At 49.7% G+C, this 22537-nt stretch overlaps 1 protein-coding gene across 2 annotated transcripts in view; it reads right to left on the bottom strand.

The window, feature by feature from the left end:
• Positions 1-2299: 2299 nt before the first annotated feature.
• Positions 2300-22537, bottom strand: part of SNX19 (sorting nexin 19) — a 32759-nt gene continuing 12521 nt past the window's right edge. The window contains exons 8-11 of one of the 2 annotated variants that reach the window (XM_027531215.1): positions 22290-22419; positions 4928-5112; positions 4122-4209; positions 2300-3413 (exon numbers count right to left, since the gene is read on the bottom strand). In XM_027531215.1, the coding sequence (XP_027387016.1) occupies positions 3257-3413; positions 4122-4209; positions 4928-5112; positions 22290-22419 (560 nt within the window). In that variant the 3' untranslated portion in view covers positions 2300-3256. Of the gene's footprint in view, positions 3414-4121; positions 4210-4927; positions 5113-18860; positions 19222-22289; positions 22420-22537 lie in introns of those variants that run through there. The other variant, XM_027531216.1, reaches the window with a different exon arrangement.

Raw genomic sequence — 22537 nt, 5'->3', positions numbered from 1 at the left:
ACAGAGCTGCTAAGTTATGGCAGAGCCTGCCCAGCTGGGCTCCCACGCCCACAGCATCGTACTTTCCCTTCCTCCCAGGTTCCCATTGTCATCTGTATCTAGCAGGGCTGGCTCACCTTCCTCCCTCATCCTAAGGAAACACACCCTCCTGCTCCGGAGCACAGGAAGACGAGAAGCAGCAGGTTCCAAGGAGGCTCCCCAAGACTGGCATCTCCGCTGCTCCCCCGACACAAGGGAGCAGGGAAGCCATGCCACCGACATGGCACAGCAGGGCCAGCTGTTACACCTGAGCTCTTTCTGTGCTCAAAAGGGCGGTAACCTTTCTGTCCCCTTTTCTAAGAAATCAGTCTCCGTGAAGGTGAGCTTCCCAACGTATCTTCATCCTCTGCCAAGAGGCAGAGCGAGGATTCCGATTGGGGTTTTACCACCTGAAGTTCACTACACTCCACAGAGCCTGAAGCCACTGTATATGTCAGCAGTGGGGATGGGCTGGGAGCACTCAAGGGGTCAGAATGACGCAGGCAGGAGTCAAGTCTCCAGGGGCAGGACCAAGCAGGGCTGATTGTGTGCGTGATCAAGGCCCAGGACTGCTGATGAATGCTCCCCAGATTCTTTCATGACCCCCACCACGCGGCTGGAATGGACCCCAGGTTCCAGGCACACCGCGCCCTCTCCCAGCCCAGGAGGCTCCAGCCTCACCCTCCCCACACGCTGGGCTTGCCTGGTGCCATACTGCTTATTTTTAAAATTTCTAAACTGCAGTAAAATACACATAAAGTCCAGCATTGTAACCATTGTTCAGTGTACAGTTCAGCAGTGCTACACATACTACATATACGTGAAAACAGATCCCCAGAGCTCTTCCTCCCGAGCAGCTGAAACTCTGTCCCCACTGCACCCCCGCCCCTCTGCCCCATGACCGCCTTCTGTCCTGTAAGCCCGACCACTCCAGGCACCTCAGAGAAGTGGGTCACACAGGAGGTGTCTTTCGGGGGGGGCTACTCTCCATGTCTTCACCCATGGTTCACTGTTTCATCTGAACTCCCCATGCTTTCACAGGCTAACTCTTATTAATCCTTTAAGAGTCAGTTCAGATAGAATTACAACCTCAATTAAGTGACTTTAATATTCAGTGGTGCATTAACAGCACCCAAGTGGAGCTGTCTGGGTTCTAACCCCTCGACACTCCAGGTGTGGCTAAAGGCCTACATTCTTGCTGGCTACCCCTGGGAGCTTAACACGCAGCTCCCCAGGCCTCTACCCTGGCTCTAGGTAATTCTCACGCATACTTGACTTCAGCAAGCACTGCTAACTCACTAGGATGAGGTCTGTGGCCTACTTCCAGACTAAACCCAGCAGCTGCCGTGGCGTGTGAACAGAGCTTCAGGGTACTCGGAGCTCCGGGCCCATCACAGGAGCACATGCTGTGGCTGCCCAGGCCCCCATGGGAGAGCTGAATGGCTGCAGCAGAGACCACCGCGTGGCCACATGGCCCTGACCAAGGAGTCTGCCAGACCACAGGCTCCTCACAGGTGAGAACCCGCCCTCTGGTAGACTGGAACAGTGGTTCTGCGTGTGGGCTCTGCCATTTCCTCAAGCACCTGTGACCGGTCCCCACCTCTATGCCTCATGTGCCCGTGAAGTGGGAACAGAGCAGAACCACCTCCTGGGGCTGACGTGTGGGTGAGGGAAGGTGAAGCATGTGAAGAGCTTCAGGTGGCATGTTTGGCAAACCTCACTCTTAAGTTAAGCACAGGGGGGCTTTGGTGGTGTTTGCAGAATGAGCCCTGCAAGGGAGACTCTTCAACAACACCCGACCTCTGCTTCTTCCTTGCTAACATCTATTTTCTCAGGTATCTAACCTTCCTGGCGAGTGACCTCCCCAGGAGGAAACACTACTAGGAGCCAATCGTGTTCAAGCATCCTCAACGTCATGGATTGGCTCAGGGCGGGTGGTTTTGGCAATGAGTCCTGAGGACTCTTGAAGGGCTTCTGGAAAACTGTTTCCTCATTTTTTAAAAGAAAACCTGGGGGAGACGCCCCCATTCTTTCAAGGATATTGTCATACGTGGATGTGATGCCCTGAACTGCAGCAACTGTGAAGGCTGGTGGCCTGAAGATGAGCTAATGTGTTTACAAGGCAAAACAAAAAGATGGGAAGAATCTGGGCCCTCGATGAGGTCCGAGATGCTGCATCCGCCAACCCGGGGCCTCACCTACTCAGGGACTGGTTTGATGGAAAAAAACAAACGTTCTTAGTAATTTCAGCCTAAAGCATCCTAACCCATAGAGCCAGAGACCACGTTGACACACGATTTTACTCTGCCCAGGACCTAACATCTGCTGTCGGGCGCCATAAGCAAAGGAGAGTGGAAGCTGGGAATGAACGGTCAGAGGCGGGAGGGTGACAGGAGAAGCAGGAATGTTCCAGGCTAGTGCTGACTGTCTTGTTCTTCACTCGTCACAGCGGAGTGACCTGCTGTGCTGGGTGGGTGAAGGCAGACAGGGAAGGCCACAGAGGCCAGCATGCACTTGCTCTTGGGGAGGGGCTGGTACAGTCTGTAGTGCAGCCCTCTCTCAGGAAAGGGTGGAGGGGTGGGGTGGCCCCCCGGAGCTTCGGCAGTCTGCCCTTCAGGGACGCAGCTTCCTAGGGCAGCAGCCGAAGTCACGTCCTCTGCAGGCCGAGGTGCTGGGCAACACCGGTGAGCGTGGAGAGCCTTGAGAAGCGGCTCCCTCTGTGGGCTGTGGGGACGCTTGAGAGACCAGTGCTTTGGCTTTCAAGAGTACTCCTGGATGGATTGTGTTTCCTGGTGGGAAGAGAGAACTCAGAAGACTGTCTTCTCCTTCAAGAAAACCCAGCTGTGGTGCTTTTCCCAGTCTCCCTGGAGCCTGCATGGGGGTGGGGGGTATGGGGGGTCAGGTGCACGTGTGCACAGGCCAGGCTACCGGCAAATAGTGTCAGGAAGGAGGGCAAGGGGGCGGGGGTGGCTCATTCCTCTCCCCCATGGCTCCCTTTTCCAGAGGAACTAGGATCCACCCACCAGCAATAGTCCACACACAAGGAGGCATGGAAATGGATGTGTGTGCAATGGTGCATATACGCCCATTGCCTGCTACAGACCAAGTGTGTGTGTGTGTGTGTGGCAGGAGGGAGGGGGGACGTTGCTGCTGAGACCCTAGGCCTTCTGAGTATGGCCCTGTTCCAGAGGGTATGGTCTTCTGCTTGGTCTCTGGGTGGCAGAGTGATCCGCTCTTCCTAACCCTCGAAGAAACGGGACAATGGCCTCTGGCTAAGGGGAGATGCCCGTCTTCCTGGGGTGTCTGCGGTGGAGCTGGTTACGGCAGACTCCTCGGCAGAGGCACTGAGCTCTAACAATTCCAGGATGATGTCCCAGAGGCAGTAAATCAAATGCCTGAAACAAACAAAAAGAACAACTTGGGGGAAGGTCTGGCTAGGTCTCAGGACACCAGATCCTGTTGATGACATTTATCTCACCTCCCCATTGCCCGCTACTGATATCCTCAGTGGACTGCAATGTCTCGGCTGTAAAATAAAAGTCTGCTGAACTAAAGAAGGCTAGGATTGCAACAAAGGTGGAAATGGTACTTGAGACTGGATTTAAGGAAATCCCCTATTTCTTTACATCTAGCACGTTGGCACTGCTCTGAAGAGCTCTGAGCGAGGGGAATCCCTGTAGTAACGACTTACTAGGAACCTTCAGGTCACCTGTGATGAGGCAGACAGGACTTGAGGAGTGAGAGTTCACGGACACAACGTGCTCAGGGCAGGGCTGAGGGGAGGGAGCATGCTCTCAACACCAGCGGGATTCTCCATCCCCCGGCACCGGCCAGGGGATCATGACCTCTCTGTGCTGAGGACTGCCAGGGCCTTCTCAGGAGCTCCCACAGGGGCCTGCATAGAGTTCTTCCCAATGCAAACAGTGGCTGGTCCCACCAGCTCCTGACCAACTGACCCCTGCTCGGAAGCCAGGGAAACGGTCGTTGCACCTGCAGCCGGGGCCCAGGGCAGGGAGACACTGCGGTTCTAGTCTTCTCAGCGCAGCCGTTTAACCAGAAGCCCGGGACCCTCTGAGACCAGAGACGGCTTCCGCCGTGCCCACCTGTTGATCAGGGGCTGCTGCAGCGACTCCAAGACCAGACTCCAGCTCAGCCGGCATTTGTTCTCCCCAAGGATTTCTACGATGACATCTGAAGAGGAAAGGTGGACATGGTTTTAGTTCACCACGAAGCCTTAGCCTCTGCAAGGACTGTCTCCTCAGGATGTCTGCTGTCTTTATTCACACTGGGTACTTCTGGCACATCTCTGAACCACACAAACTATATCCTCAGGAGACAGGAAAAGCCAACAAAAATGGTTCTTAAGTTAGATATCTAAATAAGATGGGCCCCAGGAGACAATTCTGTAACCTGCCGCTGCTTCTGATACAATGGTGTAGGCTGGAGAACAGAGGTTAACAAGAGTAAACAGCACAGTCTGGGGCAAGCGTCCACCACTGTACCCTCCTCCCCCAGCACAACCACAGGCAGCAAACTGCCTTCCCCGTCCTCCGAAAAACCATATAAAGGGAGGGAAAAGCCCTCTTCGGAGTTTGTGTCTATGTAGCTGAGGACCGTGCACTTTACTCGTTGGCCGCTGGTCCCCAAGCTGGGCTTCTGCAAGCATGTCGTGCTCCTCCCCGATCCACAGGGCTGGAAGTCATCACCTGCCCCGAAGACATTTCCTGTTCCCTCAGCCTCCCCAGAAGTCCCAATCACTTTCCTGTTGGCCTCAGAAATAGCAGGTCAACACATTTGCTGAGTCCTGCTGCAGATAAGGCCCTTTGAAAACAGGGGAAGGGCGTGGGGTAATGGCAGGAAAGCGGCGTGGGGAGGAAGGCTACGGCACCATCAGTCTCTCTGCAGTCACCTGGCAGGACACCCATCAGGCTCTGCAGAGCCTGTTTCTCAGCTGCTGCCTTCTGCTCCGGGGTCCTCACAGGCCGAGGACACTTGGGCAAAGCCCCGCCCGGCCAGATGGACTCCTGGAGGAGCCGGAGGTACTGCACCCAGCGCTGTGGACACGTCAGATGAGCCACCTGCACCTCCAGCCACCTGCAGGGGAAGAGAGAAGGGTCAGGGCAACGTGGAGGACCCAGAGCCAGGGCAAGTCCTCCAGGCAATGAGGGCAGAACAACGCCAAGGCAGCGTCAGCTCCCACAGGTGAGACCAAGCCAGTCGACAGCGCGGGCTCCCAGAACTTGAAGATGAGTGACGACAGGATTACAGCCATTCACTGAGTGTGAGCACCCATGTGTCAGGGGCTGAGAACAGAGCATGTGAGGGCTGCTGGCTCTGCGGAGGTTGCACGTTTCCAACCGTCCTCCAGTGAGAAGCACTGGGACTTCTCAGTGCCGTGTACACAGTGCACGGTCTGGGAACTTTATACAAACCCCGCTCCGTGGCCAACCATCCACGCCCCCACAACCTGTCTTGAGGACTCCTGACATCACCTATTGCTCCCGAGAGACCAGGCCTTCTCCTGGCCAGCAGCAGAAATCTGTCCTTCTAGCAAAACCTGTTCAAACCCCACATCCTCTACAAATTCCTCCCTGAGCATTCCACCCAGAAATGCTCGCTCCTTAGGCCTCCTGTGGTGCTCCTTCTACAACACAGACTAAGCACTGGTATTCCAGTTTGGAATATTACTTACTGCCTCATATATTTACAGCTTGCCTTTCCCAACTACATTATAAGCACTGCAAGAGGTCCCCACCACAACATCTTCCCACAGTGAAATGTCTGGGAAATGTCAGTGAAATGACTGACTGGCAACTGCTCTTATTACAGTGAAAATGTACCCCTCTGTCTTGCTTCCACAAATGAGTCAGTGACTGAGAGGGCAGGTACCGCAATCTGCAGGGCCTGTGAGGCATTTCCACCAAAGCGCTTTCCCTGTCTCTGCAGGTCTCCAGAGCGGTGTGGTCACTTGCTGAGGTTCGACACTGCAGAAGCCTGCTTCATGGGGCCCGTGCTGAGAATGGCATGGCCGTGACGGGGATGAATGGACTGCTGGCAACGTCACTCATGCAAAGAAGACTTTATTTGGTGCTGCACCACACAGCCCATGCCATCACTCCAGACCTGAGCTGCCTGTCGTCCATCCAAGAGTGGAGGGGGCTGCCAAGGCAAACTTTATTTAACCTCCACTCTGCCAGACAGTCTGCATTCCGCTCACGCTAGGCATTCCAGCTTTGGGGGCTGCACTCCCCCAGGCCCAGGGCTCACAGATGATTCTAAGAATAGGAAGTCTGAAAGGTAACGGCAGGGCAACAACGGCAGACATCGATGGAGATCAAGAGCGGCACAAAGCTTGCCTGAAATAGCCATCACCATTTGGGCTTCCCAGGTGGTTTAGTGGTAAAGAATCTGTCTGCCAGTGCAGGAAACACAGGGTTCAATCACTGGGTCAGGAAGAGCCCCTGGAGAAGGGAATGGCCACCCACTCCAGTACTCTTGCCTGGAGAATCCCATGGACAGAGGAGCCTGGCAGGCTACAGTCCATTGGGTCACAAAGAGTTGGACACGACTGAGCGACTAACACTTTCCCTTTCAGCCAGCATTAGCTCCAGCTCAGCCTCCCGTTCACAGATGCAAACAATAGGCTGGCTTGCCCTTCCGTTTGACCTTCAGTTTGTCCTCTGGAGCCAGTAGCACCTGCGACTCTTTGGAGAAACCTCAGCATCCACTCAACCCTTCCTTGACTGAGCATGACAACAGCAGCCCTGGGTGCCCGGCCCCCTCGTGGGCCTGCTTTACTTTAATGGTCATTCACTCAATGGGAACAGGACCTCGAACTGGATTTGGACAAGGAGGTCCCCTTTGCTCCCTCCCGTGGTGACCAAGCATCTCATCAACACATGCTGGATGCAGAACAAACGTTAACATGTGGCAAGAGACAAATTATACAAACCTACTGGTCTATAACCCATCAAACTCTCAATGCGGATGCTGGGAAGAAGAATCACAGTATAAAAAAGCAAGAATAAGCCCCTCATGAGGAGGATGAGTCAGTGAGTATAATAAAATTGTCAGAGCTTAGCAGAACTAATTGACAAAGACGTTTGAGGTCACCAAGCAGAACATTAGCTGCTGAACAAAACAAAGGCACCGGTAAGTGCCCTAAGCCCTGAGGCACAGGACTAATAAACAGAAGGGCCTAGAAGAGTCAGTCCTGGGAATGGGAGAGGCAGGACTTGTGTAAACCAGCTGAAATGAAACCAACTTCGTGTCTAAAGAGAGGGGTCCACTGCAGAAGTGGGGTGCTGAGAGGTTCAGTGCTCCTGCTCCGCCTCATGCCCACGGGCAGCAGACAAGCCGCGCCCACCACACAGACGCTTCCCTCCCTTTTCAGGGTCCTCTTCCCAACACTGTTCCTCCTCTTCCTCTCGAAGGAAACAAGAGGCTGCCTCCCGGGCACTGGGATGAGCCTGCTTTCGTTTCCTAGCCGGGGGAGAAGGCAACCTGTGGAGAAGACGCAGGCGGCAACCTTTTGTTCACGGAACGTGGGAGATTTGGCCTCTCGACACAAGTGACGAGCATCCCTGTCTGGAGGGGAAAGCGATCAAGTCCAAATCCAGATAATCACCAGCACCGCTGCTGCCCCACCCGCAGACAGTACAAACCACCTGTGCGCCAGAGACCCCTCTCAAAAGCATGCTTTATTGCCACACACGATGCCCCTCCAGGGATCTGTATAGTCTGCCCAACACGCTGCACAGAAACAGTATTTGATAAACAAGGAAGAGCACAGGGATTTCTTCATCCAACCACTGCTCCCCTCCTTCAACCCATTTCCCCTTCCTATTCCAGAGTGAGGCTCCATGCGCACCACCCTTCTTTATCTAACACTGTGAACTCCCTCAGTCCTGAGGCTGGGCTGAGGCACAGGAAGCCAGCAGATGAGGCTCTGGGGCGAATGTTAAGCGACCGACACCCTGACTCCCACCCTTAGCTCCCTTGTTGTTGCTGTTTAGTCTCTAAGTCGTGTTCAGCTCTTTGCAACCCCATGGACTGTATAGCCTGCCAGGTTCCTTTGTCCATGGAATCCTCCAGGAAAGAATACTGAAGTGGGTTGCCATTCCTTCTCCAGCGGATCTTCCCGACCCAGGGATCGAACCCACGTCTCCTACGCTGGCAGGTGGATTCCTTACTGAGCCACCTGGAAAGCCTTGTTAGCTCCCTGCATTTCTCCATTCCACATGTCATCCTTCCGTTCTTAACCCAGGGGTGGGGACGTCAAAGAGAAATCTGTGTCTTGAAGCACAAGGAATGGAATCTGTGTTCTGTGTCTGCAGTCCAGTGTGCCATAATAGCTCCTCCAGCATCAGGTTCTGGAATCTGCTGCTACCACTGTTAAGCTAAGAGCTCCAGTTTCAAGGTGGAGATACACACACACATCCCTTGGACTATTTACTATTTACAAATTATTTATAAGAAATCATTTACTAAATACAAATGTTATTGTTGATGTAACACAAGATGCATGAGGTAAATACGCTAAAATAAATATGGAGAAGAGCCTCAAATAGCACTGGTTTTATTTTCTACTACTATTCCAGTTCTGATATTTGATTTAGATATCTTCTTCTATCTTCTAGCTTCTCCCCAAAGAAGAAAAAAAGCCAGACCACAACTGTTCTGTCAGGCCATCTCTGAAGGACTCAGAGCACAGAGAAGATGTTCTAGGGGGCCCAGAACAGGCAATAAAAGGAGAAAAAAACAGCAGCAGATGGACACTGAGACATGAAGAGCCTCCAGTCCCAGACATGGAAGGACAGAGGATGCAGAGACCAGGGCACCCACTACACTGGGAGTCGGGGTCCAGTCCACGTTCAAAGGAACCTGGTCTGAAATAGCTACACACCGAGAAATGAAGTGGTGGCTAAAAATGAGACAGTTTAATACTAGGGCTTAAGATGGCACTTCAAGGTTAGCAGAAGGTCATTTTCCATCAAAAGAGCAGAATCAAATCTCAAGAATAAGGGGAGAAAGCTTTAAGGGACCACATCTAAGCCAATTAACCAAATTCCCCTCATGTCTTTTCTAAGACTGCCTCCATGGCTCAGAGAGGAAGGCCCTGGATAAGTATGGCTTCATGGGGCGGAGGGTGGGAGGGGTGGGGGGTTGGGCACGGCTTCCCAGGTGGCGCAGTGGTGAAGAATCCACCTGCCAATGCAGGAGACACAAGAGATGCAGGTTTGTTCACTGGGTCACGAAGATCCCCTGGAGAAGGGCATGGCAACCCACTCCAGTATCCTCGCCTGGAAAATTCCATGGAGAGAGGAGCCTGGTGGGCTACAGTCTATGGAGCTGCAAAGAGTCAGACACGACTGAGCAGTGCTGATGGTGGTGGGAGAAGGGCGGGTAGGGTTAGGGTTTTCACTGCTGTCCTCTCTTACAACGGACAGTGCCCAGAACCAGACACAACCTCACAATGTGCCCTGACCGGCAAAGAAGGCAGAGAACGGTGCCTTCCTCAAGCCAGATACCATACTTGTATTAATACAGTCAAAGACTGTACTGGTTTTTGGGGCACACGCACTAAAGCACTGACTCATCACTGGGTATGCAGCCAACTAGAACCCTGAGTCCACATATGTGCTTTAACCAGAAATCACAGACTCCTGTTAAGTCTAGGCTTGTCCTTTTGTACTATACTTGTGTAATTAAAAAAAAAAAGAAGAATCTAAATTCTGCTTTATAATATTTATTTGTTAAATCCCATCTTGTTTGCTTTAGACGACCATTCTAACTCTTCTGCAAGATCAAACCAGTCAATTCAGGAAATCAGTCCTGAATACTCATTGGAAGGACTGACGGTGAAGCTGAAACTCCAACACTTTGGCCATCTGATGCGGAGAACTGACTCATTGGAAAAGACCCTGATGCTGGTTAAGACTGAAGGCAAGAGGAGAAGGTGATGACAGAGGATGAGATGGTTGGATGGCATCAGTGACTTGATGGACATGAGTTTGAGCAAGCTCTGGGAGTTGGTGATGGACAGGGAAGTCTGGCGTGCTGTACTCCACGGGGTTGCAAAGAGTTGGACACGACTGAGTGACTGAACTGAACTAACTCTTCTAAAGTCTTCTGAATCTTGACTTCTGTCACCCAGAGTATTAATTATATCTCTAAGATCAGAGTTACTTGCAAATTCACTGACAAAAAGGATAAGTTCTATGCTTTCACTAGAAAGTGCCCTCTAGGCTATCAAGTTATTAGCTACCTGGGCTAAAGATCCTCAGATAGCCATGGACCACTTAAAAGTCCTGCAGTCCAGACCATGTATGTCCATATGGATATTAGGGAAATATGGCACAATCCTGTTGAAATCCACAGACAATACAACAACCTATGCATTCCTATCATTTAATGGCCTACCAATCCTGCTGCTGCTGCTGCTGCTAAGTCATTTCAGTCGTGTCCGACTCTGTGTGACCCCATAGACAGAAGCCCACGAGTGGCTCCCCCGTCCCTGGGATTCTCCAGGCAAGAACACTGGAGTGGGTTGCCATTTCCTTCTCCAATGCATGAAAGTGAAAAGTGAAAGTGAAGTCGCTCAGTCGTGTCCGACCCTCAGCGACCCCATGGACTGCAGACTTCCAGGCTCCTCCGTCCATGGGATTTTCCAGGCAGGAGTACTGGAGTGGGGTGCCATTGCCTTCTCCAACCAATCCTGCTAAGACAGAAAAAAAAACCTTGCTAACAAGGTTAGCATTCCCACTGAATGCACACTGGGTTCTGGGGCCCATGTTTCTCTTCCTGAGAGTTCACAAGACATCTATTTAAGAATCCACTTAAGAAGTTTCCAGAGGTAAAAGTCAGGGTCAGAAGCCTGTATCCATTTTTTAAAAGGCTAGTCACTTGTCCATCTCCGAGCAACACATCCCTATATAGAAATTTTCTTCATGATCTTAGATCTTCAATGATAAATGCAAATTCTTTCAGTTCCATGGAACAGAATTCACCTGGTCAGGTACCTGAATTTTAAAGCAGATGAATGCTCTCTTGTTATTTCCATTCCTATTTTGGTCTTCAATTCTAGTTTAATCATGCTTGCTCACTTCTTTTTACTAGACCCTTTCCTTTACGTAAAAAAACATAACAAAACAAAAACAGAAATACCCCAGGCAAAGAGTACATCAATTTGCTGCTGAATAAATGAATAAATAATTTCTCAAGGTAGCCAGTTAATAGTACAAGATCTATTCCAAACAATTTATCTTAGTTGTTCCTGTTTTAAACTTTTTTTTAAAAAAAGCTTTCCCCCTAACGTTTATCCACAACGTCAGCTCCTTCTGAGTTCAAGTTTAGTGGACACCGTTCTCACCAGTTCTAATTTCTACTGTTTGCATTTCTCACTGCGTGTCCCTTTTCTCTGTTTTTTCATCTATAATCTGATCCCAGTTAACGACTCTGATTTCATCTGATGCTGATTCTTCTCCTTCCTTGTTGGAGTCCTGTGTTTAATCTGTTTATTCCATTTACTCAATACATATCGGTTGAGCTTCTTAAAAGTTTTAAAAGAACAAGATTTGAAGTTTTGATGGCAGGGATCTCAGTTCATTTTGATGTCTTCCTCAGCATTTACTGGACTAGGACAGTTCACATAATCAAACATATACTGAATGAATCAACCTTATTCCAAAATGCTCCATGATAAACTTTAAGTCCCTTTGTTACTGTGGTATATAAGACGGATTCTCTGTTATGTTCTTCTGTGAATTCTAGTTCACTTCCGTCTACTTTCCTTTCTGTGAGCTATTTCCCATTCTATTCAGTTTTAGTTTTACCTCAGTTTTCTTTGCAGCTTTTTCTTCTTCACTGAGTCGATGGATGTCCTGCCAAGTAAGCCCTTCCTGTTGTCCTCGAGTTATGTTCTCACTGCAGTTGCAGTTAGGAGTCTACCACGTGGGCATCATGTGCCAGAGTAAGGAAGTTTACAAACCTTCCCTCTGTTCCAGCTACACAGTTAACTGTTCAATCCATACCTTCCTCTTTCTTCCAAAGACACAGCTTACAGGTAGAAGAAAGGATAGAAATCTAGGCCTTGAGGTCCTTAAGTTTTCTATTCGAAATCTGAAACTTATTAGAGATACAGTCCATGCTTCCTCATGTGTCATCATCTAGCACCACACAAAAGTAGGTAATAATCCACTGACTTAATAAGCAACAAGGAACTTTCAGAATCACAAGTCAGATACATTATTTGGAAGGCTACTATGCCATCTGCTAGCATTGCTTCTCAATCCACAAGGGAGAACCAGAGTCATTCTTGATTTTGCCTCTTCTCCAACCCTAGCCCACTTGCCCCCTGCAACATCACCTAATTACTGAAACAGTTACTAAAACCGGTCCAGCCGACCTCCTCAGTACTCAGGACCCCATGAATTCATCACCCCTTATGATCTCTGCAGCACCGATCTTTGCTTAGGTCCTCATCACCCCTTTCCCAATTTGTCTCCCCGGTTTGAACATTGCTTTCTTCAATTAATCCTTGACAGCACTATGTAAATGATTTTTCTAAGTTACTAAGTTGATCATGTCATCTTGTGTTTAATTCTGTACATGTTTTGCTAATGAATAAAGGTGAATCCTATGCTCTCTGAATAGCAACAGGGCTCTGTATGGGTCAGTGCCTACTGAGCTCTGCAGTGGAATCTCTGGCTATGTGGCTACACATCGTACATCCCAACCGCCGCAGACTTCTCTGAGTTCCACACATGCGCTGTCTTGCTTCACTGCTCTGCCTTCAACTCTCTGTTCTCCAACGCCAGCTCTCACTTTCCCTTCATCCTTTAAACCCTATCTCAGAGGTCATCTCCTCTATAAACCCTCCCTGGATTTCTCATAATTTACTTAGTCCCTTCTCTTAATCATGAAGAGCTGTTTTTAAAGTCATAACTTTAAACTGTAATTCCTTATTTATAAGAGTGCATCTCTGACTGGATATTAAACTTCTTAGGGTAGGAACCAGGGGTCTTTTAAATTTTGATCATTTAACTCAGCGTCTGGCACATAGTAGGTGATCAATAAGTATTAGTTACTAAGTGAATCACTGCTGTAAGTGGGACAAACACTGGCCTTAATGCAAGGCACACAGCTCACACTAAGCTGTGCAGAAGGCAAACGTCCCAGTACTCAAAGCAGCAAAACCATATGGAGCTCTTAGTTATTTGTGCTGATGGAGGAAAATAATAAAGGTAGACAATTTAGAAATCCTTTGTATTTGGCATTTTATATGCATCTACATAAATGTTTGGCAGATTTATCTTCCTAAGAACTTTCTATTCAGGCTAATATTAAAATTAAGCTGTGTGCCAATACAGCAGCTGTAGGGTGGATATTAAATGAAGAATACTGGGTAATAAGTCAGCTGTGCTAGAACTCAGAACTCACCATGAAGAACCCACACAATCACACCTGGTTCTGCACTCACTGCAAGAAAAGAGAGGTGGAGGGCAAAGAAGGGGGCCAGCCACGCTCCATAAACCCTAGAAAAGACAGACAGCTGGAGCAGTCTAGGTTTTTGTCAGTTTTCCTGGCAAATAGGCCCAGAGGAGAGAAGAGGCGGAAAGTCAAACGGAAGCAAAAGGGTTTTGAGGACTATGAGTCATGTGTGTATTTTGGGAAGTGCCCCTGATGGATGGAACAGCATTGATCTGAATCCAACTCATCACCTGAAGCTAGGGAGAATAATGTAGCAGGATATTTGGGTAAAAAATGGCCAACAGCAAAGGTCTCGCTACCTTTCTAAAAAATATGGAACAAGGAGTCTCTTGGGGGCTCTGTGCTCATGGGATAAAGAGAGTCTGATCGCATATGGAGATCTTTAGAAATCTGTTCTAGACCGAGCATCATGACACTCAGGATTCCAGTTTCAAAGGTGATTACACAAACCTATGTCCCTCTGAAGGCCTTCAGGACAACTGTTCTCAGCCTCACACTAGGCTGTCATCAATGCACCATAAACCAGCTCTGAGATCAGGGCTAACAGAAAAATCAGCCACACATTTTTGATACCTGCCTGTTTTTCATGTGGCCCCAGTAAGAGCAACAGCATGACACATTCTGCACAGTAAGTTACTCCCTCCATGTTTCTTGGAATCTCTCCTAGTCCAGAGTCTCCTGTCTGGAAGAGGCCATCAGAGTTTCCACCCCAATACCACACATAAAACTGATCCATACCCTTCCGGGGAAGCAAAGCCCAGTGGCCAGAAGAGCCACGAGGCTTCCCGCAGTGCGCTGCAGCCAGTGACAGCAACACTGCAGAGCCGCGCAGGCTGGAGGCTGGCTGGGCCACAGAGAAGCGGAAAGAACCGAGCTCTGAATTCTTCTTAACGGACTGACTCTGGCCCTGCCTTCTGTACAAAGCTGCTGAGATCAAAGGAGAAAACGTGAAAGTGTTTGTGAAAGTGCTTATGTGTTTGTGCGTGTGTCAGAGAAAGGGTTCTCTGGATCCTCTTACAAAGCTCTACCAGGTCTAGGGAACTAAACGAAGGGGCTAAGGCGTGAGCTCTGCATTTCATGCTTTAGTTTCCCCTCTGTAAGACTGACTCTCCTGGCGGGCTCAGGGATGTGTCAGAACAGTGAACCACCTGAAGGGGCGGGGGTGAAGGAAGAAAGAAGCTGGCTGACAGAGTCAGGGGCACAAAGGAAAGAGCGCATAAGCCACCTCCGGGCCATGGGGCGAGACAGCAAACACTGCATCACTACCCCTACCAGGGTGACGACTACAACTGCAGCTCCCTCCAAGCCTTGCAAACAGGGATTGTTTATCCTGTGGTGCCACCTGGAGTCCAGATGGAGAATTCACACCTAACTGCCCCAAGCAGTAGGAGTCCAGCAGGCTTTCCATACTCTCTACACTCACACTCACACACACACATACACACACACACTCAGAAAGGGGCTGGCTGAAAATACGCAAAACATGTTTAAAGGCAACTATTAAAAGTAGAAATAATGTCCGTTTCCCTCTTTAAAAATGTTCCAGTGTCTGGAACATTCTTTACCCTAAACCATTCTAAGGGATTTGTCTTGCAAGGTCTAACTTTATTAAAAACTTTCCTCTCTAAACCCTACCTAACAATTACCCTCAAGAATCCTTATGACTTTTTAAAACTGTGTTTATGGTCTATACTGTGTTCTTTGACCTTACACTGTTCAGTATTTCTAATGGATTTTTATGGGTTATTTATTTTCTTAGGCTGAAAGGACCTTGATGGAGAAAAGGCCTGAAGAGCTAGCAGTCAGCAAGTCGACATAGTATCAAATCTCACAAAGACTTTTCAAAAATTATTCATAAAGAGGTCACCACAACAAGAACTAAATAAAGTTAGTTTCCTAGAAAGTAAAGTGTTGGGAGTACCTGGGTTAAAAGGTAGTTCCCTGGTTCTGAAACACTGGATACGACTTGGGGAGATGTTAAGTAGGAATGTGAGAACAGGACAGAGTTCATACACAGCTAAAACGGAGGAAGACACCCTAATTTGAAGGATGCAGAAAAGGCCATGTGTCTCACAAGGTGTTTGCTCCTAAGAGATCACAAAGCGAGCTCACTACAAACACCTCACCAAAAAACCATCGCAATGTAAACAGATTCTCTATCCTACAGCAAATGTGTGACCGCCCTAGGGAACAAGAGTCCCCAAGGAAACAGGACGTGGGGCTTGTAGAGACGGACAAGAACTCACATTTACTGATGCCATCGGATGGCAGGCATGCAACGAAAGTCTTCATCAGTTCACGAGCAAGGCACTGTTACTCCCACTCAGAGTAACTGAAGCAAAGGTGAGTCAGAGACAGCAAGCCTCAAGGGAAGATGTGAATTCAGATCTGTGTGACTTCAAAGCCCATATCCTTAGTTTCACACATGGAAGGACAGAGGCTGAGAAGGCAAAGCAGCAGGAGAAGCTTCCAGAAGGTCCAAGCTTAGGCAGGAGGCCCACGATGGCAGAGGGCACTTTGTTCCTCTGGAGAAGAAAGAGAAGGCCGCTGGGGTGGGAGATAGCCCGAGGCCCAGCCATGACTCTGGGGGATGGGGAGCAGCTGCCCAACTAAAGAGCTGTGGGGGAGGCAGGCAAGGGGGTTTCTCTTACATCTGTGTTTCTCATCCCAGCAGTGCTGGGGAACTCCCAAGATTCTCACTAGTGATGAGAAGAGAGACCGATTCAACCAGAAGGGCAAGTGATGTTCATTCATTTGACAAAAACTTACGAAGCACCCTCCATGTACACAGCTAAATGCCTACAGCAGGATGGAGAGAGAGACGAGTGCCTGCCCACCAGATGCTTGCAGTCTGAACCTGTCCTAAAACCTGTGTCAGGCTCCTCTTTGTAGTTATAGATAGGCAAGAGATGGCAATAATTTGACTTGGAAAAAAGGTTTTGATGCTTACATATGTCATGATGCTCTGGTTTTAACTGCTGCCAATTCTGCACCTGTGAGTGTACGAGACTGTAAGAGCGTATCCCACACACGGAAGTGCAAACGCACACTGAGCTGTTACAACCGTAAGGACGGATTCAGGCAGAAGCTCTCAGCACACAACAGGAAAGGCTGGGTGCTTTGGTCCTATGATGGGTAGAATAAGAGACGCCTAAGAAATACGGCAGGGAGGGCGCTCATATAACTGGAGACAATGAAGCCTATCCTGATCCAGTCTACGAAGTCAGAGCTCCCCTTTTTCAAGGTCTAGTGGAAAAGGCGGGGGACAAGTAGTGTTCCTCTCCCTAAGGAAGCACGATACAACCTGAGCAAAGCCGCTGCTGCAGAACACAGACGTCAGCCCCTAAAAGCCAGGCCAGCGCTGCAACTAGCAGGGGCAAGGATGTGATCAGACAGGAAAACTAGACTTGGTTTGAGATCATTTTGTAGCTCTTGCAAACAAACGCATTTTTCAATAGAAGCTGTGCACAGAAAGAGGTCAGGTGTAAGGCAACACAAGGCACCAGAGCTGAACTGAAAGAGAAATTTATGGAGCAAAGGAAAAAACCCAGCATCTGTGTCTTGAGAAACTCTGAATCAGAACTATGATAACCTTTTTCTGACTGGGAATAGGACGTAGAACAGAGATACTAAAGGGAGACTACATAATTTCTGATCCAGGAGTGTTTAAGAATAAAACACGGATGGAAATGAATTTATATGCTACCATCAAACACGTGTGTCTCTTGGACAGAAGTAGGACATGGCACTTTCAGGTGAGGTCAGTCCTGTGGCCACTGCCTCACGGGGAAGCTTGCTCAGTGGGGAGGCCGCAGGCGGTGGCGGGAAGGGGATGGGCTTGAAGGCCAGGGTGACTTGGGTGGAATCCTGGGTGTGGCCCTTATTATAATTCTGAGAAGGTTACTTAATCTAAATAACACTTTGCTCACTTAAAAAATACACGTCTACCTCAGAGAACTGAATTGCTCCTTAGTATATAAAATCCACGCCTGCTTACCTGATGTCGTATTTAGTCAATGTCAGTTCCTTTTTGGTTGCAGCTGCTCATGCCCTTTCAGTGGTGGGCCTGGAGCTGCCCGTTAGACATAATCAACGTCAGGAAGACCGTTTATCTATCTGCTATTTAGAGAGGCCCACCGGGAAACAGGCCCCTGACCAGATTACACTCAGAGAACACTTGAAGTTGTGGAGTGACCAGAGAGAATGGATGACAAGAGAATTCTTGGTCATCCAACTTGTAACTGCCGCTGCCAGCACCGCCCTCTCCAACGGGCGCATACGCCACCCATACGCCTTCTCCTGACCCTCCCTGGGAGATGACTCGTAGAGACCTCTCCCCTCGGAAGACAATTCCATGCCCTGGTGCAGGGTTCGGAGCTTGCCACTGAATTTTCTCCTGGACCCACAGCATGCTCCACAACATAACCCGACATATTCTTTTTCTTCTTCTTCTCTATCTACTTCCTGACTTCCTGTACTTTTCTACTCGCCTACATCCACAGGTTACACAACTTTCTTTTCTTCCCACCCTTCTGCCACACTGCTGTTCCCACGTGCCCTCAATACACACACATGCTCATTCGCTCACTCACTCACTCATTCAGTCACACTCTTTAAGAAACCCTGACGCAGACACAGACACCAGGAATGTGTCTGCTGCCATCTCTGGGGCCATGGGGAGGGCAGGGCCACGGGAGGTGGCCCTCGTGTACTCTCCTGCTAGCCTGGCTTGTATTTTTATCATGGCTTTGCTCTGGGCACCCAGGCGGGGATCTGGGCCAGCTTCTTCTCATTCCTTCGCTCTACATCAGGACTCCAGAATAATCTCACCCTTGACCGTGGCTGGATGCTCCTGCCCCACACCTTCTCCCGTCAATGGAGCACAGTTGTCTCTCCTCTCTCTCCCTCCCTCCCACCCAGCGTCTGAGTGTTCCAGTCCCTAAACCTGAGTCTGACGCACTCAGAGACACTGTCAGCTTCTCCTGCTTTCTGAATGAGTGGTCTGCAAAAGCTGGATTCACGCCTTGGCTTAGACTGCTCCCCCACCCCTCTCCCCTCCTTTTGACTCTAACTCCAAATAAGGAGCACTCCCTCTTACATAATTGGATGTTCCCAGCACAGAAGCTGACACACGAGGTCAGGCGCGCATGCGTGCAGACTTGCCTTTGACTTAACAATGCCTTTTTTGGGCATCTAACTTCTCCCCAGCTCCCTTCCCCCACTCTCTCCACAGTATCAACAATCAAGGGAGATTTACGCAGCTGGCTCAAACTCTTCCAACCTTGGCTTGGAAGGAGGGGTCATGAGGTTGAATTTACTCTTTTCCCTCGCAGGCCAGGGACAGAGGGATTGGGCGGGGGTGTGGGGGGAGGGTGGCGTAAAGACTAAATATGTGCAAGAGAGGGAAAAAGTGACAGTATGCATGCTTTGGACCTGGGAGCAGTCCCTGGCATCCTAGGCAGTTACGTATATGGGTCTTTAGAGGGATCAAGGAGAATACAGAAAGCTGGAAGCAGAAGAAATGAACTTGTCTTCTTGGAGATGATAATGCTGGAGGTTGGACAATGATGACATTTTTAAAAGGAGAAGCGCCTAACTTTAGACGCCGTCCATGATGGCAGTGCGTCCAGGTCAACCAGAAAAGTTGTGGCAGGTACTCGTGGCATCAACATCGACTCTCCTTCGCTTTAGAACTTAGAGAATCCAGGTGCTCTGCAAAAGGATGCAGCTCATCGGCATGCGGTTTCAGAGAGTGAGCAACTATGCTGCCTCCTGGGCCTCAGTCCTGGGGACAGCCTGGGAGAGGTCCACCCTGACCCGGCAGGGACCAACCACACCTCTCTGAGGGTAGTGAGGACAGGTGGAAGGGGTGCTGCAGCTTTGGGGAGGTATCACATTCCAGAGTATGTGCTTACCAAAGCAAAGAGAGCCCAGGAATGCAGCGCTGCGCCGGCCTCTTTAAAAATAAAAACGCAAGCTGTCCAGGGGACAAGTGACACAGACTGGCTTTGGTGTGCCGCAGGGGATTCTGTGTCGTATGTGAGTGGGTGCACATTCAAATGCAGTTTTCATTTTACAAGCTGACTGGCAGTCTCCTCGTGGGGAATATGGACTGCTCTGAGTCAAAGACTTGGGGGCTGGCTTTTATCTTTTCAAGTCACAGGGCAAACGTCTGATCCTGCAGCTGAACATCAGACAAACCTGGGTTTGAACAGCCTGTACATACTTACTAGCTCTGTGATCTTGACTGAACAATCATGATTCTTTGCAAGCCTTAGCTGCCTCACCTTTAAAGTAGGGATTATAAGGCCTCTTTCACAGGGCTTCTGAGGGGATTAAATGATGTTGGCACAGTGTCTGCACAAAGTCAGCTCTCTACAGATGTTGGCTGGATGGTGGATCCTGAAGCTAGGAAGACCATCAACGTCTACACTCTGAACCTGAAATAAGCCCTGTCTCTTCCTTGGGGAGCCGGCACTCAGAGCTTGCTGGTAGAGACCACGGGCCACAGGCATCAGGTCCTCTGAGCCTCTGGAGGGGGCGCTGGGAGAGATTCCTTCTCCATGACCTCCTGATTGCTGTCTTAAGGAAGCTTTAAGAACAATGTGACCCAGCACAAGATACTTGAGAAGAAGGTCAAGTGTACCATTAAAAAGCTGGGAATAATGCTTTATCGAGAAGATGAAAGACTGTGAACAGAGGAAGATGAGGCTCTTCATTTAACTCTAGTTTGTAGAGGCCCAGGGCGAGGAAGGTGTCAACAGCTGGGTTCCTATTTCTGCTGCAGCTCATACAAAACTAAATGGTCTTAAGAATAAAGTTCTGACAGGAAGAGATATGAGGCAAGTCAACAAGTACAAAATGCCATCACTTGAAAACATCTAGGGCGAACAGAGGTTAACAGACCACAGTCATGGAGAGCTGTCTGGAAGTACCTAGACACAAAACTCTGCTCTTCTGCAATCCTCACTTTGCCTTCATTCAAATTCACTAACACATTCAAAATTTTTTCCCTTTAACAACAACAACAGGTGTCATCCATTTTTTTTTTTTTAAGTGGAAAGAGAAGCAGCTCAAGGGGGATTCAGGCATAAGCTCTCTCTCTGATGTTGTTTAGGGCATAAGCCACATTCACCAGCCAGCCATCCACCCAGCTAACCCGAGGTGTGGTTCCCATGCAACTGTCAGGGCACGGGGGTGGACAGGGGAGGAACTGAGCCTGACTCCAGGCTCTTCTCGTGAGGAAGGGCAGCCCTGACTCCAGAAGCTCTGCACGCGGGGAAGCAGGAGTGCGTGGAGAACACTGCCGCCCCGGGACAGAACCTGTACTGCAGGGGGCCTGGGGGCTGCCTCCTGCTGTCAGACACACGGACGCTCTGGTCACGGGCACAAAATCACCTGGGAAGGCCTCACAAGGTCGTATTGCTGAGCAGGACGGGTTCTGTGTGGTTCAGAGAGCAGAGAGTAATAGGAGTAGTGGAAGCTGCAGCTGAAGACTGACCTGGATGGGGCACCCTGAACTGGGAGGGAACTTGGGGCCACAAGCTGGAGGAATCAGACACAGAATCCACTTCTTATCCTTCCCTTCTTCTGAATCGCAAGTACGAAGACCCAACATTTACTGGAACACTTTCTATGCACCCAGACACCTGCAGACAGACATCACGATGGTTCCAGAGCTCAGAGCGACGACACACAGCGGAGCAGCAGTATGCTGCGGTGGATAAGCATGCGGCTGTGGAACACCCGGGGGGCTTGCGCCTCCACCAAGCACTCACTTGGTGAACATGGATAAGGCCCTCCGTTCTCACCCTCATTAAACCATAAAATACGTGAAAGGAGGGACCGTGTCTGTTTTGTTCACTAACGACCAGACCTTAATATTTTCTCAATGAATAAAGGAAAATGACCAAGACAGTTGCCCAGTAGGAAAGTTAATGTTAATAGATTTCCTACTTATTGTAGAATAGATACATAATTCTTTTTTTTTTTAATAAAACTGTTAATTTCAGAGTGACCTATTAGCATGAGTCACACGCTAACAGAAGGGTTCAGGATTTGGCTCCTGACTTTGGGATCGGCCAGGATGTCTCACACGGGAGAGGTCAAAGCATGAGCGGCCACAGCTCAAGCGTTGTGTGTGTCTGCCTGGTTCAGAGGCAGGGTTCCTGGACTCCTGCAGCTGAGCAAAGCTTGCATCAGTTTCATGGTTAGAAAGCCAGCACTAGAAACTCCATCTGCGTACCAGTTTTTCAGGAAATTCAACTGGTGCTGGAATTATACAACCCAAGTTTTAAATCTCAGTATCCTATTCCCCACCACCATGCGTCAGTGCTTCTTCAGCTGTGACCATGTCCGCCCCTCCTGGAGAAACTAGTCTTTACTAGGAGAGCACACGATAGTTTTCTCTTTTCTTCCTCGTTGGCAGTCACGGTGACTGTACACTGTTGGTGAAGAGACACGTCCACTAAAGTGAGAGGTACAGGGCCTGGGGGTAAACTGGGGGAGAACGGACCCTAGCGGAGGAGGAGCTCAGCTCAGCGCCTGAATTCAGGGGTGATGCCAGGGGTCCTGCAGAAGCAGGCCTGTCCACACCTCAGACAACCACGTGATGCTCTGCAGCTCGTCACCCCGCAGCCCGGGACACAGGTTCTCTCTTCTCTTTTGGCTGCAGGTCTCCTGGACTCTACGCTTTCCCTCTCTAGGGCAGAAATCAGGAACCACCTCCAACCTCCGTCTAACCTGAGACTCTAACCTGAAGGGGCACCCAGCAGGCTTACCTCTGGATTAGGGTCCCGAAGACAAGATGAAGAACTTTCTGCACACTCTCTGTACACAGCCATCGCCACTGTTCCATGAGCAGCAAGACAAGCAGGTCCAGGGCTGTGTCAGCCAACTCGGTCTCTGTTCCTGGGGATGAAAGGCCATCTGGAGTAACCCGGCAGAGACCCGCACTCGAGGACACGTTTCAGGGCCCTGGGTCTGCTCTACCTTTATGTCAAGCATCTCACATTTGTGTAATCTATCT

The sequence above is a fragment of the Bos indicus x Bos taurus genome, chromosome 29 (assembly GCF_003369695.1).
Source record: "Bos indicus x Bos taurus breed Angus x Brahman F1 hybrid chromosome 29, Bos_hybrid_MaternalHap_v2.0, whole genome shotgun sequence".
NCBI classification, from domain to species: Eukaryota; Metazoa; Chordata; class Mammalia; order Artiodactyla; family Bovidae; genus Bos; species Bos indicus x Bos taurus.
The sequence above is the reverse complement of the archived record's forward strand: the minus strand, read 5'-3'. Positions and strand labels throughout refer to the sequence as shown.